This window comes from Cladophialophora yegresii (genome assembly GCF_000585515.1).
Source record: "Cladophialophora yegresii CBS 114405 chromosome Unknown aczIN-supercont1.1, whole genome shotgun sequence".
Lineage (NCBI taxonomy): Eukaryota > Fungi > Ascomycota > Eurotiomycetes > Chaetothyriales > Herpotrichiellaceae > Cladophialophora > Cladophialophora yegresii.
In genome coordinates, this window is record NW_006913045.1 from 233,782 (window position 1) to 255,431 (window position 21,650).

The 21,650-nt window shown below is 54.3% G+C and overlaps 9 protein-coding genes across 9 annotated transcripts; 4 read left to right on the plus strand and 5 right to left on the minus strand.

Annotated features, from left to right (window-relative positions):
• Positions 1–1,570: 1,570 nt before the first annotated feature.
• A1O7_00086 (uncharacterized protein) lies at positions 1,571–2,989 on the minus strand (the record flags this gene model as incomplete). Its single annotated transcript, XM_007754128.1, has 2 exons — positions 1,571–2,400; positions 2,461–2,989. The coding sequence occupies 2 exons, from the start codon at positions 2,987–2,989 to the stop codon at positions 1,571–1,573; spliced, it is 1,359 nt and encodes a 452-aa protein (XP_007752318.1).
• A 397-nt stretch (positions 2,990–3,386) lies between these two features.
• On the plus strand, positions 3,387–4,737 carry A1O7_00087 (DNA glycosylase; the record flags this gene model as incomplete). The annotated part of the gene is made up of 4 exons (XM_007754129.1): positions 3,387–3,432; positions 3,490–3,497; positions 3,566–4,018; positions 4,165–4,737. 4 exons carry the CDS (start codon positions 3,387–3,389, stop codon positions 4,735–4,737), a joined length of 1,080 nt encoding a protein of 359 aa, XP_007752319.1.
• A 394-nt stretch (positions 4,738–5,131) lies between these two features.
• On the minus strand, positions 5,132–5,752 carry A1O7_00088 (uncharacterized protein; the record flags this gene model as incomplete). The annotated part of the gene is made up of 1 exon (XM_007754130.1): positions 5,132–5,752. One exon carries the CDS (start codon positions 5,750–5,752, stop codon positions 5,132–5,134), a length of 621 nt encoding a protein of 206 aa, XP_007752320.1.
• A 1,044-nt stretch (positions 5,753–6,796) lies between these two features.
• On the minus strand, positions 6,797–8,110 carry A1O7_00089 (uncharacterized protein; the record flags this gene model as incomplete). The annotated part of the gene is made up of 1 exon (XM_007754131.1): positions 6,797–8,110. The coding sequence occupies one exon, from the start codon at positions 8,108–8,110 to the stop codon at positions 6,797–6,799; it is 1,314 nt and encodes a 437-aa protein (XP_007752321.1).
• Positions 8,111–9,463: 1,353 nt separating this feature from the next.
• On the plus strand, positions 9,464–12,937 carry A1O7_00090 (uncharacterized protein; the record flags this gene model as incomplete). The annotated part of the gene is made up of 1 exon (XM_007754132.1): positions 9,464–12,937. One exon carries the CDS (start codon positions 9,464–9,466, stop codon positions 12,935–12,937), a length of 3,474 nt encoding a protein of 1,157 aa, XP_007752322.1.
• A 210-nt stretch (positions 12,938–13,147) lies between these two features.
• Positions 13,148–14,328, minus strand: A1O7_00091 (uncharacterized protein; the record flags this gene model as incomplete). The annotated part of the gene is made up of 2 exons (XM_007754133.1): positions 13,148–13,330; positions 13,528–14,328. 2 exons carry the CDS (start codon positions 14,326–14,328, stop codon positions 13,148–13,150), a joined length of 984 nt encoding a protein of 327 aa, XP_007752323.1.
• A 681-nt stretch (positions 14,329–15,009) lies between these two features.
• On the plus strand, positions 15,010–16,544 carry A1O7_00092 (delta14-sterol reductase; the record flags this gene model as incomplete). Its single annotated transcript, XM_007754134.1, has 2 exons — positions 15,010–15,080; positions 15,134–16,544. 2 exons carry the CDS (start codon positions 15,010–15,012, stop codon positions 16,542–16,544), a joined length of 1,482 nt encoding a protein of 493 aa, XP_007752324.1.
• An 825-nt stretch (positions 16,545–17,369) lies between these two features.
• A1O7_00093 (uncharacterized protein) lies at positions 17,370–19,182 on the plus strand (the record flags this gene model as incomplete). Its single annotated transcript, XM_007754135.1, has 3 exons — positions 17,370–17,618; positions 17,673–18,895; positions 18,951–19,182. 3 exons carry the CDS (start codon positions 17,370–17,372, stop codon positions 19,180–19,182), a joined length of 1,704 nt encoding a protein of 567 aa, XP_007752325.1.
• A 213-nt stretch (positions 19,183–19,395) lies between these two features.
• Positions 19,396–20,891, minus strand: A1O7_00094 (uncharacterized protein; the record flags this gene model as incomplete). Its single annotated transcript, XM_007754136.1, has 5 exons — positions 19,396–19,664; positions 19,733–19,976; positions 20,044–20,140; positions 20,328–20,532; positions 20,765–20,891. 5 exons carry the CDS (start codon positions 20,889–20,891, stop codon positions 19,396–19,398), a joined length of 942 nt encoding a protein of 313 aa, XP_007752326.1.
• Positions 20,892–21,650: the final 759 nt, after the last annotated feature.

The following is a 21,650-nucleotide window of genomic DNA, read 5'->3' on the forward strand; positions in this document are numbered from 1 at the left end:
TGGAAAATGCATGAAAAGCGCCCAATGCACCCGGCGCAGCTCTAGCCCCAGAAGAAAAGAGGCAAGAGTGGCTCGAAGTGAAGCATGAACCGCAAGTTGCGACTAGTACTTTCTGCAAGCAGAATGCGGCATGTTCGCGGGCCTTGAAACTAGGATCAAGGATCATCAAATCTTCGGCCAGAATGATGCAGGACTCGAGGTGTGGTGCGAGGTGTCCACCACCAGCTGCTGCACAGCGAGTGGTTTTGGGCCTCGAAGCGCCAATTGCAGAGAAAATTAGGTTGGGGTGGAGTTGCTGGCGCAGGATGTGCAGAACAATGCCCAAGCCCAAGTTGGTAAGCCCAGGGTGTCTGGATGCTGGAGACCCAACTAGTTTCCTTGCCCACCTCGCTCGGGGGGTGACACAGCTCCAGAGATCGCATGGTTGACAGGTCTGATTGATAACGTCTTCCGTGCAAGGATTGATAAGTTGGGGATGTAACACTTTGGTGACGTAAAAAGAATAATGTCTGGACGGCGAATATCATGGCTGCGTTCAACTGCAATCGGCACGTGCCGGAGGCAGCCGACAATGGCCGCCGAGAAAGTGAGAAGCCGTGGTCATCTGCTCAGAAGGACCCCCGAGAGCAAAAATGCCACCAGCAGCCAATTGTAGGGGCAAACAGCCATGTTTTCGAAAATTCCATCCAAGCGAGGCGTTTCATTGGCGACTAATTCCGGAAAATGGCTCTTTTGGTGAGATATTGGCCTGCCAGGTTGAAACCATGGTTGGAAACCATGGGCTGATTCAACAGCCCAGCTAAGGACCGAAGGACGCTGTGAGACGACCAATTGGCCGGAGGTTGGGTCTCTGCCTTTTTGTGAATTGTTTCCAGGAGGGGCAGGCAAGAAGGAGAAGGGAAACGTGGGCGGGGCCGATCCATGTCGCTCTCCTTGTTCGACGTTTTGGAGCCATTTCCTGTAAGCGAGAAAAGCCCAATAAATCCCGGGTCTGGATTGGCCAGCTGCACAAATCCTGATTCTTTTTCGGTCGAAGGTGCAAATGATCTCTTCTGAGGATCGGCGAGATGGTTCGATCTTGTCGAGATAGCGCTGACGTACCGTGGACGACAATATGAGCAAGCAAAGTCCAGCTAGCAGAGAAGATGCGGCCGTCCATGTCCACCAGACCAAGACCAGAGCGACCCGAATGAATGAATCGGGCAAGGCGCACGAGGTAAACTCCGTCCAATCAGCGTCCGTATCCGTGGTCCTGACAATACCGTAGCGTTACCGTCATGACAGGTAACGGCTGCGATTGGCTTTTGCGGCGATACCCACACCCTCCTGATTCACACCGAGGATGACGAACAACAGCATTGAATCCCACACATGCTGATATCCGGGATCATTGGCTCACGATGGTTCAGACCTCGTCAGATGACCAGCTTTTCATGCAGCACGAAGGATAGGAGGTTTCAAGTCTTACCGAGTCCCGGGTACATCGTGCGACAGCACGGATCATGGCCGAAGATTGCGGGCGACAGGCGAGGCTGAGGACAGACGCGAGATAAAGAGGGACACGGATCACTTACTTGTCCAACGTGGAATTTGCAGCACCGTATCTGCCTGGGCCCGTGCCCAGAACGTGCTGATAGAACCCCAATGAGCTTGCCAGCCACGGCATGCGGACCGTCAAATCGAGCATGGCAGAAAGGCAGGAGAAGAACCTGTAATTGATCACTGCGCGTGGGGATCGAGCACCGGGGTCCGATGCGTGCCGGGTGGATGAAAGGGGTGGCTTCGTTCGCGACGGCGACGCAGTGGAGCCGTCCAACTGATGATGGCGGCTTCTCCGGGGCAGATGGTGCGCATGGGCCAGACCGACGAGAATAAACCGCACAGACTGATATGCGATGAAAGCGTACTGCAGCAGTCTCCAGCACCATGCGCTAAGCAATGATTGGTGACCGTCTGACGAATTACCCTGCTGAGCAGGCGTATTGGAAGATAATAGGCCAAATTTTTCCAACCGGCTCTGGCGTCCCTCTGGCTGGAGGAAATTCTTGTCATCGCCGGAGGTTGCATGACGGGAAGTCACGATCTCCACGGCCTTGGAGACGGTGCCGTGTAGAAACCATGGCTGACAGAGTTTCTGCGCGAGTGCCTGTCCCAGGATCAGGTCAGAGATGATGTCGCTCACCAAGGTTCTGAGACATGCGTTCGCCAGGTCTTCGGTTGGAAGGAGGACCGCCAGTGCCCCCTGAATGAGTAGTTGTCTATAGGCCGACTCGTAGACTTGTTGCTGTTCTGGTGGGAGCGATGGGTCGAGCGCTGGATGTGGGTTTAAGGCATGATAGATCCGTCGGGGGCTTTCCCCATACTGCAGGGCGGCTTGAGCAGTGGTCGCCGTGCGGTAGGCTGTGCAGGAAAGCTGTCAACACAAGAGACGGCAGTCCTCTACATCGGTCTGCTGCTCACCATGGATATGTCTTTCCACCAAGACCGGCAGCTCATCCAATACCAATTCCGTAATATCAATCTGGCGTATTCTCTGTTCCAAGGCGCGACTGCAGTGAGCGATGATCTGAATAACCTCGTCCACGAATGCCCTGTCCGGGGTGATCTTGGAGTACCACGAATTCACAAAGTCCTTGATGACTATGGCGACGATGGCATAAAGCTGCACATCTACATCGTTGGAACTGGTAAGCGGAGGTAAGATCCCTTCAATCGGTGCCGGCGACAGCCTTGTATCTGCCCCATTACTCCCATCTGCCACCAACGTTCTCCTGATCAGGGACAATGTCGCTCTCTCCGACGTTGGGTCTGGGACGGGCGCATCTTGCCGGACTCTGGCATGGAGGGGTCTCTGAGAGGCCGACCGAGAGGCCGAGGTAAGCTTGCTGTCCGCGACGGCGGTCAAGTGAGAGGACTGGGCGGTCGAAGAGGCCTTGATCGCGATGGCAGGAAGAGGCGGTCTTGAAGGGGAGGCACTTGAGGCGGTCATATCAGGACCACGCCGCGCAGGAGCATGGCGAACGTCTTTGTACTTGTTCAGTCGACGTTCCCGCTGGCCACGCTGGCAATGCAGGGGGTGCGGTAGGGCACCAAAGATTTGCTCACACCGGTTCCAATGACAGAAGGGTGTCGAGAGGATGTGTCAATGCGTGATTGGTGGGCGTGGAAAGGCTGCGTTCGCGAGCAGGCGACGAGTAGGAGCGAGAGAAGGCGACTTGGTTGTTGGAGAATCTTCCGGGCTACCTGCCTCCTTCGGTCTATATCACGGGCCGCCGTGGTGAGTAGTGAGTGAGAGGTGAGATCAGAGTGAGTGAGTACAGTAAGTCCGTGAGTGAGCGTCGTCAATGCGCCCGCTCTGAGATAAAGTCTTCCGACCGCGCTGAAATATGGATGTCGACGCAAAGATCCCGGTCTGGCTCGATTGCGATCCGGGTAGGTCTACACCAGCGCCGGTCTCTCAGCGCGGCGTATGCTCATGACCACCCACAGGTCATGATGTGAGTCGCCCATCTCCAGCGTACTCTCTTCCAGGCTGTCTACAACAAGGCTCACAGTGGCTACCTAGGACGCCTGTGCTATCCTCCTCGCCGCGTATCACCCTCCCATCAACCTCCTCGGAGTGAGCACAGTGCACGGCAATGCGCCATTGTCGAAATGCACAGTCAACGCTCTGAGAGTCCTGGAAGCAATCGGAAAACCTGAGATTCCCGTTCTCCCCGGCGCGTCCAAGCCATACTGCCGGACGGTTCACACCGCTCCTGATATCCACGGAGCAAGCGGACTAGCTGGGACGGATCTGCTCCCTGAACCAAGTCGGTATGCGCTGACCCATTGCAATGCCATCTTGGAGATAAAAGAAGCTCTCTTTGCCCAGCCCAAAGGCAAAGCATGGCTTGTGGCAACAGGTCCACTGACCAACATCGCTTTGTTGTTTGCCGTCTTCCCCAGCCTCGCAGACCACATTGCTGGATTGTCCATCATGGGCGGAGCAATCGGCTCCGATTTCACCCACATCTCAGTAAGTCCTTCACCCACTTACGACTCTGTCTGCCATGACTGAGACCACGCTATATCTTGCACCGTTTGAAAGTGGTCAAACCGGCGCTGTTTGACCCCGGTCTTTCTGGTCCAGGGCCGGCGCTGACTTCATCAACCCCTTACAAGATGGGCCAGCCTTACCTTGACATTAGCGGCACGGCCCATCCCCGCTCAGGCAATCGCACTCCTTTTGCAGAGTTCAACATCTGGGCCGATCCCGAGTCTGCTCGTTCTGTGCTCCAAAACCCCGTGCTCAGGCCAAAGACGACACTCATCCCGCTGGACGTAACGCACCAAGCATACGCCACGCCAAAGATACAAGACATGCTTTTGAATGGTATCAACGGACCGACGAGGCTGAGGAGGATGTTCAATGAGCTGCTCATGTTCTTCGCCCACACCTATGCCGAGGTGTTTGGGTTGGCGGACGGGCCGCCCTTGCATGACCCGCTAGCTGTCGCTGCAATTTTGAGTTGTCACTCGGATCCGAACTTCGAAATCGAGTTCGACGACAGTGGCGGGGAGCGATGGGATGTCGACGTCATTCTGGAAGGTGAACAGGTTGGAAGGACGGTCATCACAAGATCGGAGAATGGCCAGGGCGTCAGGATTCCGAGGACTCTTGATCTGGACAAGTTTTGGCGGACGTTGGAGGATTGTATGGCTGCAGCCGATGAGGTCAAGAGTTATCAGCATTGAATAAAGCTACTCTCGAGAAGCACAAGCAATAACCTAGAGTTCGATGGATAGACTAGAAGAAGACAATACACACTGGCACTCGATAGAGAACGAACTTCTCGGTCCCAACATGACGCATGCATCAGCTCTGCGAGCACATGCGTGGATGGGAACAAGTTTCATCTTCGTCGTTAATTGACATCCGTAGTACAAAACTATGGTACTGCACAACCTCTCATGATTCATTCCAACCCACTCATACCCACAGCCATAGCTTCAACATGGTCACGAGAACCAATTCACCGGATTCATAATACGGTGCTTCTTCTTCAGTGCCTCTCGTTCAGTGCCTCTCCTTCAATGTCTCTCCTGCGGCAGATCAGCAGTGCTGACCGACAGCGGCATCAACACATGGTCAGAAGAATATATCCACATACCCATGCACATTGACAGCATTGGGAACGTGGAACTCCGGGAACTCTCTCTTCTTGCCTTCCGCCGTGTACTCCGCCACTCCCTTGCGCATCGCTTTGGCAAGCGCAAGTCTCTTCTTGGCTGCCTGGACCGCCTGCTCGACATCAGTTTTCGCTTTCCACGCCATGAAGTCAAGAAACCCCAGGTACGTTTGCTCTGCATCTTCCGGCCTGCAATGTTTAGCAAATGCCTGACCACCACCTGGCGCATGAGAGTGCATGTCTACTCCTCCAATCTCGCTTTGGAATAACCAGTGTCTGGGATTTTGTCTTCGGAGGAGAACCATCCCCGGCAATTGACCATATTGAGTCCGAAGGCCTCTCGAGAACGCAGCGAAATGAGGATAGTCATTCACAAGGACCACAACAGTCGCGTTGATGGGCACTCCTCCATTGTATGATCTGCAAGAGACATGGAAATAGATGTTTGTGGGCACGTCTTGTGCTGTCAGCTTCTTGATGGTCTCCTCGTCTGTTTCGTTTTCGGCGAGCTGCCTCATTCTGGGAATAGATTGCTTGGGTGTTATTTCGAAGATCTCTGTGCTCTGCGTCAATTCCTTCATGCTCGCCTCATGCCTTAGATGGTCTTCAAGGAAAGGCCCAGCTCTCCTCTTCGATTGCGCGCTCAACTTCGTCTTCTACCCCTTTCTCGGCTTTCAACGTGACTTTGGCCGGAGGCCCTCTGATGACCACCTTCCTCCCGCCAGGTTTGTTGATTCTGTCAGTGTTCACAGGCGTCAGTTGTGATCGCGACTGTGGGGGTTTCAGAATAGGAGGAGTACTCTTCGATCCGGCATTAGGGGCTGGAGGAGCACGAAGACTGGGACTTGAAGTCGCTGGGCGAAGTTTTGCAGACGATGCAGTTGTCCGAAGATGTGACTTTGAGCTTGGTCGAGTGAGACCTTTAGAAGAGGCCGGCCGAAAGGCGAGTGTGAAATCCGGCATCGTGAGTCCAGTACGTGTCGGACAACAATGAGATTTTTCTGTTAGAGTGATTTTTGAAACAGTCCTCTTCAAGAGTAGTGGAAGTCATTGTAGGCAAAGGATCTTGTTGATATAGTTCGGAACCGGGTCGCAAGAGGCAGCTGAGGTCTTGAGATCAACTGCTGCTGCCTGACGTGTAGATAGTGACAATGTCATGGAGCGTGAAGGTAGAGGCAGTTGAAGAAACACATCACGACTGCATGGTCGGAAGAAATTGATTCCAGTTACCGACGCGTCTCGCGACTCAAGTCGACTCGATCATGCCCTCTTGAACAGTGCTCGACCATGGGCAAGTACTTATGGTCGATAACCAGATTGCATCATACTCACAAGTCAACACGCATTGTGAAACTTGATCGCAATAGAGGCAGAAGGGTACAACTCTTCCAAATCCGCGGGATCAAGAATAGTGGGTCATATCAACAAGAAGAGATCGGAGTGCAGCAGAAGTGACAGGTGGAAGCAGTCGTCAACTTAACGAAGCACAGGCAGGGCAGGTGAATCTTCTCCAGTGTTAGAATCGATGCCATGGCTAGGATTCTGGACTTGAGGAAGTGAAAAGTGGCCGAATATGTTAGAAGAGGACGCTGCGAACTCTGCAATCAGCAAGACTTACGGCCGAGTCAACTCTGGCACCAGTTGCCGTCGCCGGTGTTCTTGCACCAGTTCCCAAGAACATCGGTGACCCGTTTTCTGCAGTGCCTGGGACGTCCTCTCAGACACGACGATTTTGCATCGTCATATGTATTTGCTGAAAGTGCACCTTGAATATCACCCAACCAATCGATCTTTGGATGTGCTGGTGCGCCTGTGGTTTGTTCGGCAACCCAGGAAGTTCCGAGCTGATCGCTGATACTTAGCGCAAGATCCCATAGGTTCTTCCTACAGACGACGCTGGCTTTGCTCGATCTTTCATCCCATTGCTTGTAGCCTTGCTTTACTCCGTTGACGAGAACCTCGACGACGTCTGATTTGTTTGGTCTGTTCCTTCGAATCGCCAAAGCCGAAATGTTGGTCACTTTCGATGTGGTCTTCGGCAGAGCGCCAGAGCTTTGCTGCCTTTTATCAAAGGTGAAGCGTGGAAAATCGGCAGGAAGGGGTTCGACATTGAAGAAGTGACCAGTATTGCTGAGCTGAGATAGACGACCTGCTCGACCAAACGCGCGCTCGTAGCCTGTGGCGTGGTACTGATTAGTGTAAACCACCACACATTGTATGAAGGCACTGGCGGACTTTTGAATGAACAGGTCGGCCGGGAATGAGAGGACGCTTGTGAACTGTTTGACCGCCAGCTTGTCCGTACAGGATTTGGACAGACTTGGTTCTGCGTCTGCACGTGCGGGCTTGCGGCGGGTGTAACCCAGCAGCGAGAAATGACCACGGCCTTGCAGCTGAATGTCTCTTTGACCATCAGCTGGCCATGGCGTTGCCGCACTGGAAGGGAATGACTCGATCAATAGCTCCATCGATGCATCCCCACATGGAGCTTCGGTGGTGAAGAAGCAGATTTTGATATTGTCCTTAATGTTGAACGGTGGCCCGTCGACTTGGGCGCAGTCTTCCTCGTCAGTCAGAGTACTTTGCCTTTGACAGAATTCGAGATACGGTGATTGATAAGCTGGAATTTGCAGCATTGCCTGCACTTCTGATAGTAGCCAGTGGTTCAACCCGCGTAATGCCAGGACTTCCGCATGAGAGTCATGTAGCACCAAGCCCTTGCACTTGTGCATTGCAGAGGCCGAAAGACACTTGGTTCCAGTTGCTAACGAGACACAGTTGAGATCATGGGCCCCTCCATTCTGCGCCACAAGAACGACCGCTGACATGGGAGTCCATTCTCTCCTGCCATCAGCCAGCGTGCGAGGCTTACATTTTTCGGGTAATGAATTGAACCTAGCCAATGCGGCATAAGCCACCTGCTCGGCTAAAGAGGACATCACTTGTGAGAGTAGCGATCGAAGACGGCGCTTGCTGCGAAAGGCTTTCCATGATTGATAGCAGGCAAGATCAGACAGTAAATGGCGACGGCGACAACGACAGTGATGGCGATGCAACAGGGCAATGGTGCGAAGGGGATGAAAAGCAAAAGCCCTGGAAAAGCGTCTTGGGCGAGGCACGCGCCTAATCAGCCCGCCTATTGGGGACTCAGACAAACTCTGGCGAAGCCTAAGAAGTGCCTAGGGGGCCCCACAGTCCGACACCAGCCACGCTTGGGGGTCCCCGGCGGCATCGCGGTGCTCTGCCGTTGGCAGCAAGCCCTATCAACAAGTCGAAGACAGGCCAATGTCTCCCAATCTTTACTCACAGATACGGCGCAGGCGTTCATATGTCTTCTGTATAATCACGCAAACTCGGCGTCCGTCCACGGGAGTTCCGCATATCGACTTTCCTCCGCCACGAAGCCCGCCGGCGATCCTCGCGCTGTACCATGGGGACTGTGAACTTGATTGATCCTCCCGGCGAGTTTTCTTCTCCCCACAACGGACAGCCTCCGCGCCACCGATCACGACCATTTTAGCCTATTGACATACGGCGACAAGCCCTGAATTGCCCGTCGCAGCGTCGTCACATCTTCAGGGTCTTGAGGGAAGGAGAGAGCTCACACTACTGTAGGCTATCTCGCAAAAGGTGGACAAGCATTCCTTCCCAGGTGACGGCATGGGGAAGAAACTCCAGCCTGATCCAATTTAGCTGTCTACACGCAAACGCCACCGATCATCATCATTACATTCTGGCACTCCATGACTGGTCCAGACTCTATTGTCGACACCCTGATTGACTGTGGCCGAGAGCCACCAAGCTCTACCCCGGTTTCTTCCTCAAGAGGGCAAGCCACGAACGAATCCACGAATCCACAGCGAACGCTTACCCGCTTCTACTTTCCCACATTTTCGCAAGATTCGGACCTCGACCATTACACTACACCTCTGACTTTCTCCGCGATCCCATCACTTCATAATCCCTCAGCCTCGTCGTCCTCGATGTCGTGACGAGACCACTGTCCTGATCATAGCCAGATACATGCTTGGGCGCGGCTCGAGTTCGCGCTGCTCTTGCGAATTTTCAGCTGCCTCGGCACCGTGCACATGATCCTTGTTCTCCACGTGAGATCTGACATGTTGCGCGTCTGAGCTCTCGTCTCAAATTGGGAACATGCAGCCGCTGATTGTCGCCTGCCCATAACATCTCTCTAAATCATGACGAGCTCGTCGAATCAAGCCGGATTTGCTCGAGGCGACCAGAGGAATAATTTGTTGTCGTGTTCGGGCTACATGATACCAAACCCCCGCATGGACAGCCTGCCTCAACCGCAGTCGAACACATCTGCTTTTGATGCCTCGACTCCTGGTTCCGTTGATTTCAGCTTTCCGTTTGGTGGCAGTCCTCATGGTTCTAGCAATAGTGGCATCGATGCTCCCCCAGATCTGCGCCTGAGCCAGAATCAAGGGTTTGCTGGGCGAGGCTCCATGCCCGCGTATGGCAAGGTCCCGAGTCCCCAACATCGCGCCAGCCTAGCAAGCATTGATTCTGCCTTTGACCGCGATCTCTTCGGCTCAGCGGCTTTGAGTCAATGGGCCCCAACAAACTCAGGACACCAGGCACCTAGCAATGCCGATTCTTCACCTCGGATTCCAGCTAGCATCGGCGAGCAGGAGAAGAAGTCGCAGGGCGAGGAGGAGAGGCCGCCCGCATGGAGCGAGTTGAAGACGAAAGCAGGGAAGGAAAGGAAGCGGCTTCCCCTGGCCTGTATTGCTTGCCGGAGGAAGAAGATCAGATGTTCGGGCGAAAAGCCCGCTTGCAAGCACTGTCTCCGTGCTCGGATACCTTGTGTCTACAAGGTCACCACTAGAAAAGCTGCCCCGCGCACGGACTATATGGCCATGCTGGACAAGCGGCTGAAGCGAATGGAGGACCGTGTCATCCGCGTCATCCCTAAAGATGAACTTCCCGACCTAAGCAGCACGGGTCGGGCTTCAGTGCGACCTCCAATTCCAGGCCAGGCACCCAAGAAGGAGAAAGAACAACCCAAAAAGCGCTCCGCAGACGAAGCATTTACCCAAGAACTTAGCGACTGGAGGAACTCCCGCGAGAAAACCACTCTCCTCGACCCGACGGCCGGATTACGCAAACAGCGCGAGGGCGAGAACAAACTATTCATCGAGGGCTCAGAATCTCTGCCACCGCAACACATCCAAGAACACCTCGCCGAAGTCTTCTTCGATTGCGTCTACGGCCAATCCTACCTCCTGCTACACAAACCCAGCTTCATGCGCAAGCTGAAGGCTGGGACAATCCCGCCGGTGCTTATCTTGGCCGTCTGTGCTATTTCAGCCAGGTTCTCGACTCACCCACAAGTCTCCACCGAACCGGCGTTTCTCCGTGGGGAGCAGTGGGCGACTCCCGCGCGACGCATTGTGGAAAAGCGTCACTATGAACCGAACATCACAATTCTCACAGCAATGCTGATGCTGGGGCTGCATTACTTCGGGACGTGCGAAGGCGGATTATCGTGGTCCTTTGGCGGCCAGGCGATGCGGATGGGCTACGCACTTCAATTGCACCGAGAACTCGACCATGATCCTCTCGGCCGCAATCAAATCGCCAACAATGCAAACGAGAGTAAGAAAGGTCCCAAGCCACCAGAGCTGTCCTTCACGGACCGCGAGATCCGCCGTCGCACAATGTGGGCGTGCTACCTGATGGACACGTTCAACTCCTCGGGGACGGAGCGACCTTCATTCCTGAATGAAGACTACTACCAGATCCAGCTGCCGATCAAAGAATCGCATTTCCAGATGGAAGTCCCCGGCCCGACGGAGGATTTATACGGCAACGTGCCCATGTCCAACAAGTCGTCGTCACTCGATACCGCCGCGGCCAACGAGCTTGCCGCCGAAGCAAAGGCAAACATGGGCGTCGCGGCATACATTGTCCGTGGCGTGGTTCTCTGGAAACGCATCGTCAAATACTTGAACCTAGGCGGCAAAGACAAGGACCCCCACCCCATCTGGGACCCATTGTCCCAATTCGCAACTCTGCAACGCCAGATCAATCAGCTGAAATCCTCGCTGCCAGAAGACATCACCTATACGCCCGAGAACCTCGCAACACACACCTCCGAGCGTCTCGCGAACCAGTATCTCTTCCTACACATCGTGCTCGCCCAGACGAGCCTGTTCCTGCATCGCTTCGCCATTCCGACCAACCCATCCCATCGGCCCCACCACCACTACTACACCCAGCAAGGTATGCCTAAACCGTTCCTCACGAGCTCGGCGAACATCGTGCTCGAATCCGCCTCACTCATCAGCAAGCTCATCGCCGACTCGACAGGCCACACCCTCACAGTCCCCTTTGCCGGCTATTGCGCCTACGCCGCCGCGACGGTGCACGTGTGGGGCATCTTTAGCAAGAACAGCGCCCTCGAACAACAAAGCAAGGACAGCCTAAGGCACAACTACAAATACTTGACACGCATGAAGAGATACTGGGGCATGTTTCACTACATGGCCGAGAGTGTCAAGGATATCTACCGCGCGTTCGCGGACTCGGCGCTCCGTCAGGCTCAACACGCGCGGAACAGCGCGGGACTGCCGACCAGTATGTTGCGACGGCACTCCTCTGCTGGCGGCCCGGGCGGGAGAAGCGGGACGCAGACGCCGATGGACATGGATGCCACGGCGACGCTGACAAGCAATACGAATCCGCCGTCGAGGTCGGACACACCCGCAGACCCGACCAAAAGCAAAGATGGGGAAAAGGCAAAGGCCGGGTCGATGTTCCAGTACGGTGACTGGTTCGACAAGTACCCGCACGGGGTGTCGGAGAGCGAATGGGAGAAGTCGCACCTCGAGTACAGGAGTGAGCACGCGCACGGCGGTGCCGAGGCCGTGATGAGCCAACGAAGTGACTTGCAGAGTGTCGAGGAGTTCTTCGCGAGTCTCAGTCCGCCGTCCAAGGCAGATGACACCATCGGAAGAGGCAACAAGAAAGTCGCGAGAAGGAGGGGGAAGAGCGTGGCAGAGAACAAGAAGACTGACAAGGACGAGAAAGCCAAGGACGGAGACAAGGGGAAGGCCAGCTCTTCGTCTGCGGCCAAAGGCGCTGGTCCGTCGATTTCTGGTCAAGATCCGCAAAGGCGACAATCCACGTCGCAAACACTAACGGACCAGCGCCTTTCCAATACAGCTGGCGACCTCAACTTGAATATCCACCTCAACCAACCCTTCGACCTCTCCAGCTTCGACATCACCTCGCCCTCGCTGTATCAAAACACGCAATTCCCCGATCCCTACAACTATGGCAACTCTCCGACGTCTCCCCAGTTCGGCGGCAACCTTCATTTTCTTTCGACGTTGCCGGCAATTGATCGGCAGATGGTATATGGCGCAGCTTATGGCGGCGGCCTCGATCCCTCCATATCGAACAACCACGGCAGCCATAACGCCTCCTCAGGGCTCAACAACCTCGGCTCTCCTCCAATCGGCAATTTTGCAAGCACAAATCCCTGGGATCAGTTGGACTTGACCACATATGGTTTGAACGACCCTTTTGCAGGAGGGCACGGGACGATGGACACCAGTTCGTCAGCTTGGTTGTTGCCTTTCAACATTGAACCGCCGAGCTTTGGGGGTAGTGGCATGGAGGAGTTCGGAAACACCGCGCTCGATGGAATGGATCTGAGTGATCTTGGTCAGGGAGGCGGAAGCGACGTCGGTGGACAGTTTGGAGACCAAAACTCTGGGACTGGTGGACAGACGTGAAGGTCGCTGGGTCGTGTCGAGTTGGACTCGACTCTGTTTAAAACGGACGCGTATAAAGCATGACACCCCCGCAGGACATATGGCTGCAAGATTCACATACTTTGAAGGACCGTATATTGAGGACCACGTCGGCATTATATACCATCAGATGTACACGCAAGGGTGTCTCATGTGTCAAGCATGCAATTAGTTTCTTCTGTCCAGTCATGCTCAGTCCTCCCACTCCTCGTCGAGCTGATCAATTAGGCGATTCTCGTCGTCGGGAGTGCGGCCACGTCCAGGGTGTCGCTCGTCGGTGCCGACACGGTGGTACCCTCTTCGACCAGCAAAGAGTTGCGTGACACCTCCCGGCATACGTTGTGTGCATGAGGAGAATAGAATGACAAACATGTCCTAAAATACGGTCGAAAGCATATGAGGTTAGCTGCAGGTGATCAGGCACTATCGGGTTTCCAGGCGTGGTCTCTCCCAGCCGGCATGTAGCGGGTGTGGCGTAACCCCGAAGAAAAGGGCCTCTGTAAGTTGCACCATGTGTAAGGGAGACAGCATGCAAACGCAAGGGGGAGAGGAAAAAGCAAGAGAGGACTAACCGAGAAAAAGCTGTGTATACCCGCCCACATAGTGTAGTTGGGCAGTTGTCTCCATCCTCTCTGGTGCAGGACGTTACGTTGGTAGACAATACCTCCGATGAGATAGACTAGCAGAGCGATGGCTGCGATGAGACCGAAAACAGCGCCAGGACCTAGCGTTCCCTTCTCCTCCGACTGAGTTGTTCCACCGCAAGCGGATCGGGAGCGGATCTCAAAGACATAGGTACAGTGATCGGGTGAACCGAGGAAGTTCACAATGGGCCGATTTGAAAGGAGGGGAGAGGTATCGCAAGCGAAGGTCATGAGGGTGGACTTCCGCCTTTTGCTGGTTTTCTTGACGACGAAGTCATCGTCAATGGGATTCCCGTCCTCGTCGAGTTCGGGACAGGGCGAGCCCATGGTATAGTTCAACAGCAGCTTCTTGCCGCGGAAAAGTAATTGGTCATTTTGTTGGCCAATGCTGTATATGTCTCCTCGCTGGTCCTTGTAAAAGGCCGAAACATTTTTCTGACGGCTTGTGGGAACTCCTTCCACGTCCTCTAACGACTCGACAACGGGTCCGCAGAAGTTGAGGGTGAAATTTGCAGGATAATCGTAACCTTTGGCATGATAGGATTCATTGCTCGCAGCCTGGTATTTCGTGCCCTCGGGAGTCAATTGCAATGACCGCAGGTCAAAGAACGAGCCAGTGGATGGAGAGAGGATGGTACATGGCTTCGGTGGGGGCTTTGCATCGGCTGCAGCGAAACTTGAATGTAATGATGAGAGGAGCAGGGCCAAGAGCGATGTGGAGAGATGCATGGCTGGCAGACGGCGTGCTGGACGTGCGATCAAGAAGAAGACAGGGATAACGATCGCAGACGGCGCGAACAAGTAAATGCTGCACCTGCAATGTGGAATTCACGACGGAATATGACCTCTGATGAGGGCAACGTGAACGAAAGGGGACACATTGAAGGAAGCGTAAAAGGTTTAACAGCAAACTCTCATGCACGGCGACTAGCCTGTGGCTGCCTGCGCTACTTGCCGCAGGAGCAGAAATGATGCGTTCCTGCAGCGGCAGGACAGGGCCTAATGATTCGGCTCAAGCGTGGACAACAAATAAATGCAGCTCGTGTTCGTTTCGATATGAAGGATTCCCGCAGAGCCTTCGAGCTCGGTCCCCTTCACTTGCTCAACGGCGGACCTCGCTTTGGAACGTACGAGTATAATATAATTGTGTACTCGTGGTCTCTTCGCCCGCAAAAAGGTTTCGGCTTGACGCGATGCAGCCTTTCCGAGACACTTGATGGCGATCGCAGATGATGATCTCATTCGGCTGCTGCGTCTCCGGTAACTCACTTCTGCTTCATTTGCATTTCACATACAGATGTAAAAGCACGATCGTTCACGTTTCTCTCTTATGTCACTCGTTTGATGGTCTGCATCCAATGAGTTGTCACTGCTGGCGACCGTTCTCTTGTGCCACTCCATTCCGCCGTAATGGCAGTCCTAAACAGCTCGAAGAGCAAGACTCGTACAGAAGAAAAGCATGAGTATGAGTTCTTTGGTCCGTGAGTATTGTGGTTGTCCCTTCCATCTGTGATGGATTGCTGATACTCGACAGTCCCGGCGCTGCCGCAATCATCTTCCTTCTGCCCATAGTGGTCTATGCCACTGTTTTTCTCTGCAACGACGTTTCGGGATGCCCTGCGCCCGCCCTGCTCGACCCTAAGACACTGACACTCGAGAAGCTGAAGAAACAAACACCCTGGCCCGAGAACGGAATTGCAGGTCTGTTCGATCTCGAAGTCACACTATGGGTTCTGGCATATTATGCTCTCAGTCTTGCCCTGCAATTATTCCTGCCTGGCGAAGAAGTGGATGGCACCACGCTCGGTACAGGAGGTAGACACCATTATAAGTTCAATTCTTTCAACTCAGCCCTCCTCATCCTTGCCGGCCTTGGTGCCGGAACGGCTCTTCAGGGCGCCGACTTTGTGGTGTGGACATACATCTGGGACAACCTGCCTCAAGTCGTCACCGCAAACCTCCTGATCTCCTACGCCCAAGCAATTTACGTCTATCTGGCATCATTCTCAGTTCCTCACCCTGGTCAGCCCAACCCCGAGCACCGGGAGCTTGCTAAAGGTGGACATACCGGAAACATGCTTTATGACTTCTTCATTGGCCGCGAACTGAACCCGCGCATCGCAATGCCCACATGGATCCCGGTCGCCGGTGGTCAGGTCATTGATATCAAAGTTTTCAACGAAATGAGGCCTGGTCTACTCAATTGGGTAATACTCGACCTGGCATTTGTCGCTCATCAGTACAAGACTCACGGATATATGACCGATTCTATCCTTTTGGTCACTTTCTTCCAGGTGCTCTATGTCATGGACGCCCTGTACATGGAGCCAGCCATTATGACCACCATCGACGTAACGACCGATGGGTTTGGTTTCATGCTCGCCTTTGGCGATCTGACCTGGGTACCTTTCATTTATAGTCTGCAAACCCGTTACCTTGCCGTCTACCCATTGACTCTTGGAGTTACCGGCATCGCTGGGGTCTTGGCGGTTCAAGCTCTGGGCTACTACATCTTCCGGGGTGCCAACAACGAAAAGAACCGTTTCCGCACCAACCCAAATGACCCTCGTGTTTCACACTTGGAGACGATGACCACTGAATCCGGCTCCAAGCTTCTGGTATCTGGATGGTGGGGTACCGCTCGACATATCAATTACCTTGGCGATTGGATCATGTCCTGGAGCTATTCACTTCCGACTGGCGTGGCCGGATATATCATCAACAGATATCAGAATCCTGTCACCGGTAACATAACGAGAGAGGTTGTGCAAGGAGACGTACGTGGCTGGGGAGTCATATTCAGCTACTTCTATGTTATATATTTCGGCGTATTACTAGTGCACCGACAGCTCAGAGACGAGGAGAAGTGTCGGAAGAAGTATGGGAAAGATTGGGAGCTCTACTGCAAGCGTGTCAAGTGGAGGATCATTCCAGGTATCTACTAGCCAGGGCAGCGGGACTGAGACCCTCCTTCTGAGGTCTCCGATATCTTTGGCGGGTTGGAAGACATCCACTTCTGGATTGGATCATGGCGTCCGCCGCTGGCGCGTATCGGTTAGGAAGCAGTGCGCTGTACGAGGTACGGGAGGGGAGAACGATAACGATCCTTGGTCCAGACTCCCAGCAGGGGACGGACTGTGAGCCGTCATGCAAGGCTTCAAAATCTCCCCCGACATACAGTACCAGTTGCTGGTTCCTGTTTACTGGGATCCAAGTTTGCTCCAACCCATCTCCGTATCTAGCGGTCAGCAGAACCCTGAAGCCACGCCTGGCCCACAGCTCTGGGGAGCTTCAGCTCGCCTATCTCCCCTGGTTATTAGGAAATTCGGTGACTATCTCGGAGCAGGCGACCCCTGCAGCGACTCGCTCGCATGGTCAGAACCTCATCCGCCAATATAATCAAACTTCCACCAGCCGCGCGAAGCTTTTTGTCTCCACAGCCTGGGCTAGGCCATACCATTTACCAACTTCCACGAGCTTGCCAAGGCAATTGTGCCGTCATGACTGAACGCTTCTAACCACGTACAGACAATGGATTGGTCCAACAAGGAAAGATGGGGTAGGGAGATCCCCAGGTTTCGGACAGGGGTAGTTAGGCGGCCACGCGCCCCGGAAAATCTGGCCTGCTCTCCACCTTACCCCGATTCTTTGATATCATACATATTAGATGTCGGGTTTCGCGTCGAGGTTGAACGCGTCAAGGTCGGCCTTCGTTGTTGGAATAACAAAGATCATCCTGTCCGAAGCTTACTCCGTGACGGATATCAATCATGGGTTTAGGCGTGCTGGAGGCGAACACCACCGCGCATGTTCCTGGAACAGTTCTCCTGGACCAGCAGGCTGCTCACTCTGAGGATCAGACGGGGCGCTTGAAGCATGGAACTGGCAAGAATGCGAATATCGTGCTGTCACCACAGCCATCCGAAGATCCCAATGACCCACTGAATTGGTCGTCCGCAAAGAAACATATCGTGCTGGCCGTTATTTTCTTTGGGGTTATCATTGTCGGTGTGATACCTGTGAGTGGCCTGCTTCAGGTACTACCTTCTCTGTGCGGCTTACTGTTTCCCCAGGGGCCCCTCTTGAACGCTGGCATCGTTCAAATTTCTGCCGATCTCCAACGGTCACCCACTGATGTCGCTAAACTCTCCGGCTACTGTCTTCTTGCCACTGGCGCCATGGGTCCATTCGCATCCGCTCTGGGCCGAAAATATGGCAAGCGACCCATGTACGTCTTCTCCTCGCTCATTGGCACGATTGGCGTCATCGTGTCCGAGGTCGCGACTGGCTACAACGTACTACTGGCTGGCCGTATCCTTCAAGGCATTGGTATTGCCGCGTACGAATCCCTAGCCGTATCGTCAATCGGAGACATCTTCTTCGTGCATGAGCGAGGCCCCAGAGTCGCCGTTGTGATCTTTCTTCTGGCAGCCATCTCCAACGGGATTTCGATCATCGCCGGAGTCATCACCGAGTATCTTGGCTGGAAGTACAACTTCCATATCTACATTCCCTTTGCGGCCCTCCAATTAATCGCGGTCGTCCTGTACTGCCCGGAGACAATGTACCGACGCAAAGCCATCTACGAGACCGACACGGCCGGATCCGAGGAGAATCTCGAGAAACTCGCTAAAATCGAATCCGCCGCTGCACATCATGTCGAACGACACGATCACAGAGTTGGTGCAGATCTTGAGAAGACGATGACTTCGGCCTCACATGCATCTGTCGATTCGATCCCTCCCAAAAAGACGTGGTTCCAAGAGCTCGCCGTCTACAATGGCACCTTCGTGGATGACTCGGTATGGAAAATGGCAATCGCCTCGGTCGCGATTCTCCTCAACGTGGGGGCTACTTACCAAGTTTTGATGACCGGCGTCATCATTGCTTGGTACGTTGCGGTGGCCATCTTGTCCGGTGTTGTCTTTGCCTCGCCACCCTATCTTCTGTCCTCAGCCTCTGTGGGATATATGTCGGTGGGCCCTTTCATCGGTGGTCTCATCGGCGCGATCTTCTCGCTCGTCATCTCGGAGCCGTTGGTGAAATCGATGACGAGGCGCAACAAGGGCGTCTACGAGCCCGAATTTGCCCTCCTCCCCATCAGTCTGGGAGGTGTCTGCTCAGTTGCAGGTCTCGTCGGCTGGGGCTACGCTGTCAGTGAATTCAAGAGTGTCTACCTGGTCTGCTTCATATGGGCGATCATCCTCTTTGGCATGACCGTCATCGCCAGCTTTGCGACACAGTGGGCTCTTGACGCTTACAGACAGAACAGCACCGAGTTGTTTATCATGAACATGTGAGTTTGCCCTCTAACCAAATCTCGATGTCTTGTTTTAACGGGTGCTTTCCAGGGTTTTCAAGAACTTCTTCTTCTACGGTCTGACCAACTACGTTATTGACTGGTACGCTACAACAGGCGCCATCGACATGGCAGGCATCATGGCTGGAATCACGGGGTTCCTGTGTCTCCTTGCCATCCCAATGTATGTGTTTGGCAAGAAGTACCGATATTTCTGGCACAAGCACAACGCGTTGAAGTGGTTGCACCTGGAGACAGATCACTCTGGAGCTGAAGGAGGTTAAATTAAGCTGTCCAGCGTGAAGCAGGCCAGTGGCCATGTCTGGAGGTGTACAGAGCAACTGAGGTAGTCAGATATCGGAGATCGAATGGCTGAATTTACCTTTTGCTCAGAAGCATGCATGGACTGAGAACTTTTCATCTGTTTTGCCGTCATTGTCAACATCAACATCAAACTATCAAGCCTCCTGTGAGCCCGATCTCATCTTATCGTAAGACTACGGCTCGTTCTCATAACCGTCCAAGAACTGCATCTTCAGCGTATACCTCCCTTCCTTCTGCAACTTCTCCCGCCCATAGGCCTTCACCCGTTCAACATCCTGCCGACAATCCCAATACATACCTCTCAACTCCTTCGCCCTGCCCGCAGCAAGATACGCGACCGTGGCGCCGCAGAGTTCAGGCGGGTCCTTGAACAGTGATTGGAAATCCGTCCCGTGCGACACGAGGGAGGGGTACTTTTCCAAAAGTTCCTGCCGGATCTCCTCTACAGATTTTGAAGTCGGGTTAGCTGGGCAAGCACTTAAAGGGTTACTGTCTGTATGGTATACGCACTCTTGGCCATAGCAGTCGGCACACCCCCCGGATGCAGGGCATAAAGCTGGATCTGGTCGCCCAGGCCGTCCAGCTCGATTTCTTCCTGCAGCGTGCTCGTGGCGCGCGCGACGGCCGCTTTGGAGCTGTTGTAACCCACCGCGAAGGGGAAATCGACTGTTGCAGCGCGGGAGGCAATGTTGATGATGACGCCGGCCTTGCGCTCCCGGAACTTGGGCAGCAAGTACCAGCTCGTGACCATGGTCTGTGGGCCCGTGAGTGTGAGTGATTGAGGTTGATATTCGGGAAAGGGGACGGCAAGATAGACGTACCGCCTTGAAATTGATCTCAATGGTGCGCCAGTAGTCTTCGAACGATTCCATCCACTGTGGTCTGCCGGGCGAGACGCCCGCGTTGTTGACCAGGATACTGCGGGCGCTCTGTTAGTGTGTGGCACAGGCTGGACATGTGAAACCATCCGCTGCGCTTGCTTGCTCAACCCTCGGGATGCAATGCAGTGTGCCAGTGTCCTGGGACGATGTACAGCATAGGTCCAGGCACAGGAAAGAAAGGGCCGGAGCTAGATCCATAGGTGGGTGGATTGATGGAAACTCACTCGATCTCTCCCAAGTCACTCTCGACCTGCTTCAACACGCCCCTCAGGGCCTCCACATCCGTGACATCGACGACGTAGGTTTTGACCCTGGCGCCGTGCTCCTCGCACAATCTCGCCGTCTCGGCCAGTTCGTCTTCCAATCTGTCCAGCACGGCAATGCTGGCGCCGGAGATGGCGAGTTTGACGCTGATTGCGCGGCCGATGCCTAGAGATCGTGCGGTCGTCAGCACCTCAAATACCAGCACCGACACCAGCACCAAACACCCTGGTGCTCGATCGCACCCAATTTTTCAAGAGCCTCTGCCGAGACACGGTGACCACGACATGACTTTGTATCGTCATGATCACGGTTCCGCAGACCACGCATTGCCAACCATGGAGCCACATCACCACAGTAAGGGCGTTACATCACACTTAGAGAGATTGGCCTGACTCACCTCTCGCACCGCCCGTCACGAGCGCGACTTTCCCCTCGTTGATGCCTTTCAGGTTCTCGTCCGTGATGGGCCCATATTGCGCGTGGTTCAGCGGGATCGCCGAGACGGGGAACTTGGCCGGATCCATGCTCGAACGGACAGACCAAAGCAGAACAGGACAGGCTCCGTGGGCTGCGTAGACAAGACACGTCGTCACACTGGACTGGACTTTCACGACCTCTGTGAAGACGACAATTGCTTGGTAAGTACGATGTAAGTAACAGTAAGGTTGGCGAATGACGAGATTTGGGGGTCGATTCTCTGTCGTCGTCGGCACGTACCTATGGGTGCAAAGTACACATGCAGGACCACGTCTGGTACAGACTACACACTACGGAGTACACAGGACAGTCACCCATCACTTTCGATCCGGTTAGACAGGGACCCCACATGGGCTGCCGTGCTCCATGTAGTACCGAAGCTCGTGGTTCCCAGGGATGCATACCCACCTGGTAGATACTGAACCCAGTACGGAGGTAATTCCGATGCCTTAGTTACAGTACCTAAGGTACTCCATGGGGAGCATGGGCCCGGGGAAACTCCCTCGTCGGAAAACGTGGGGAACGCATCCGTTGCGGGGACGTGCAGGAAAGAGGAGGAGGAAGAGGAGGAGGAGGAGGAGGAGGAGGAGGAGGAGGAGGCGCGGGGATAGAAGAATGTCCGGTTGCCCAGATCTGGCTTCGTGGCTGCCTGGAAGGGCCCTTACCACGGGCTGCTTGCTACTGTAGCTTGGAAGGCAAAGGGAAGAACGGGGAAGAAGGGGGTGAACGTTAAGTTTCTCCAAGCACGAACATGATATACAACACGATCTGTGGTGGGGTGTCGTCGTGGCCGTCGAGGTTTTCAC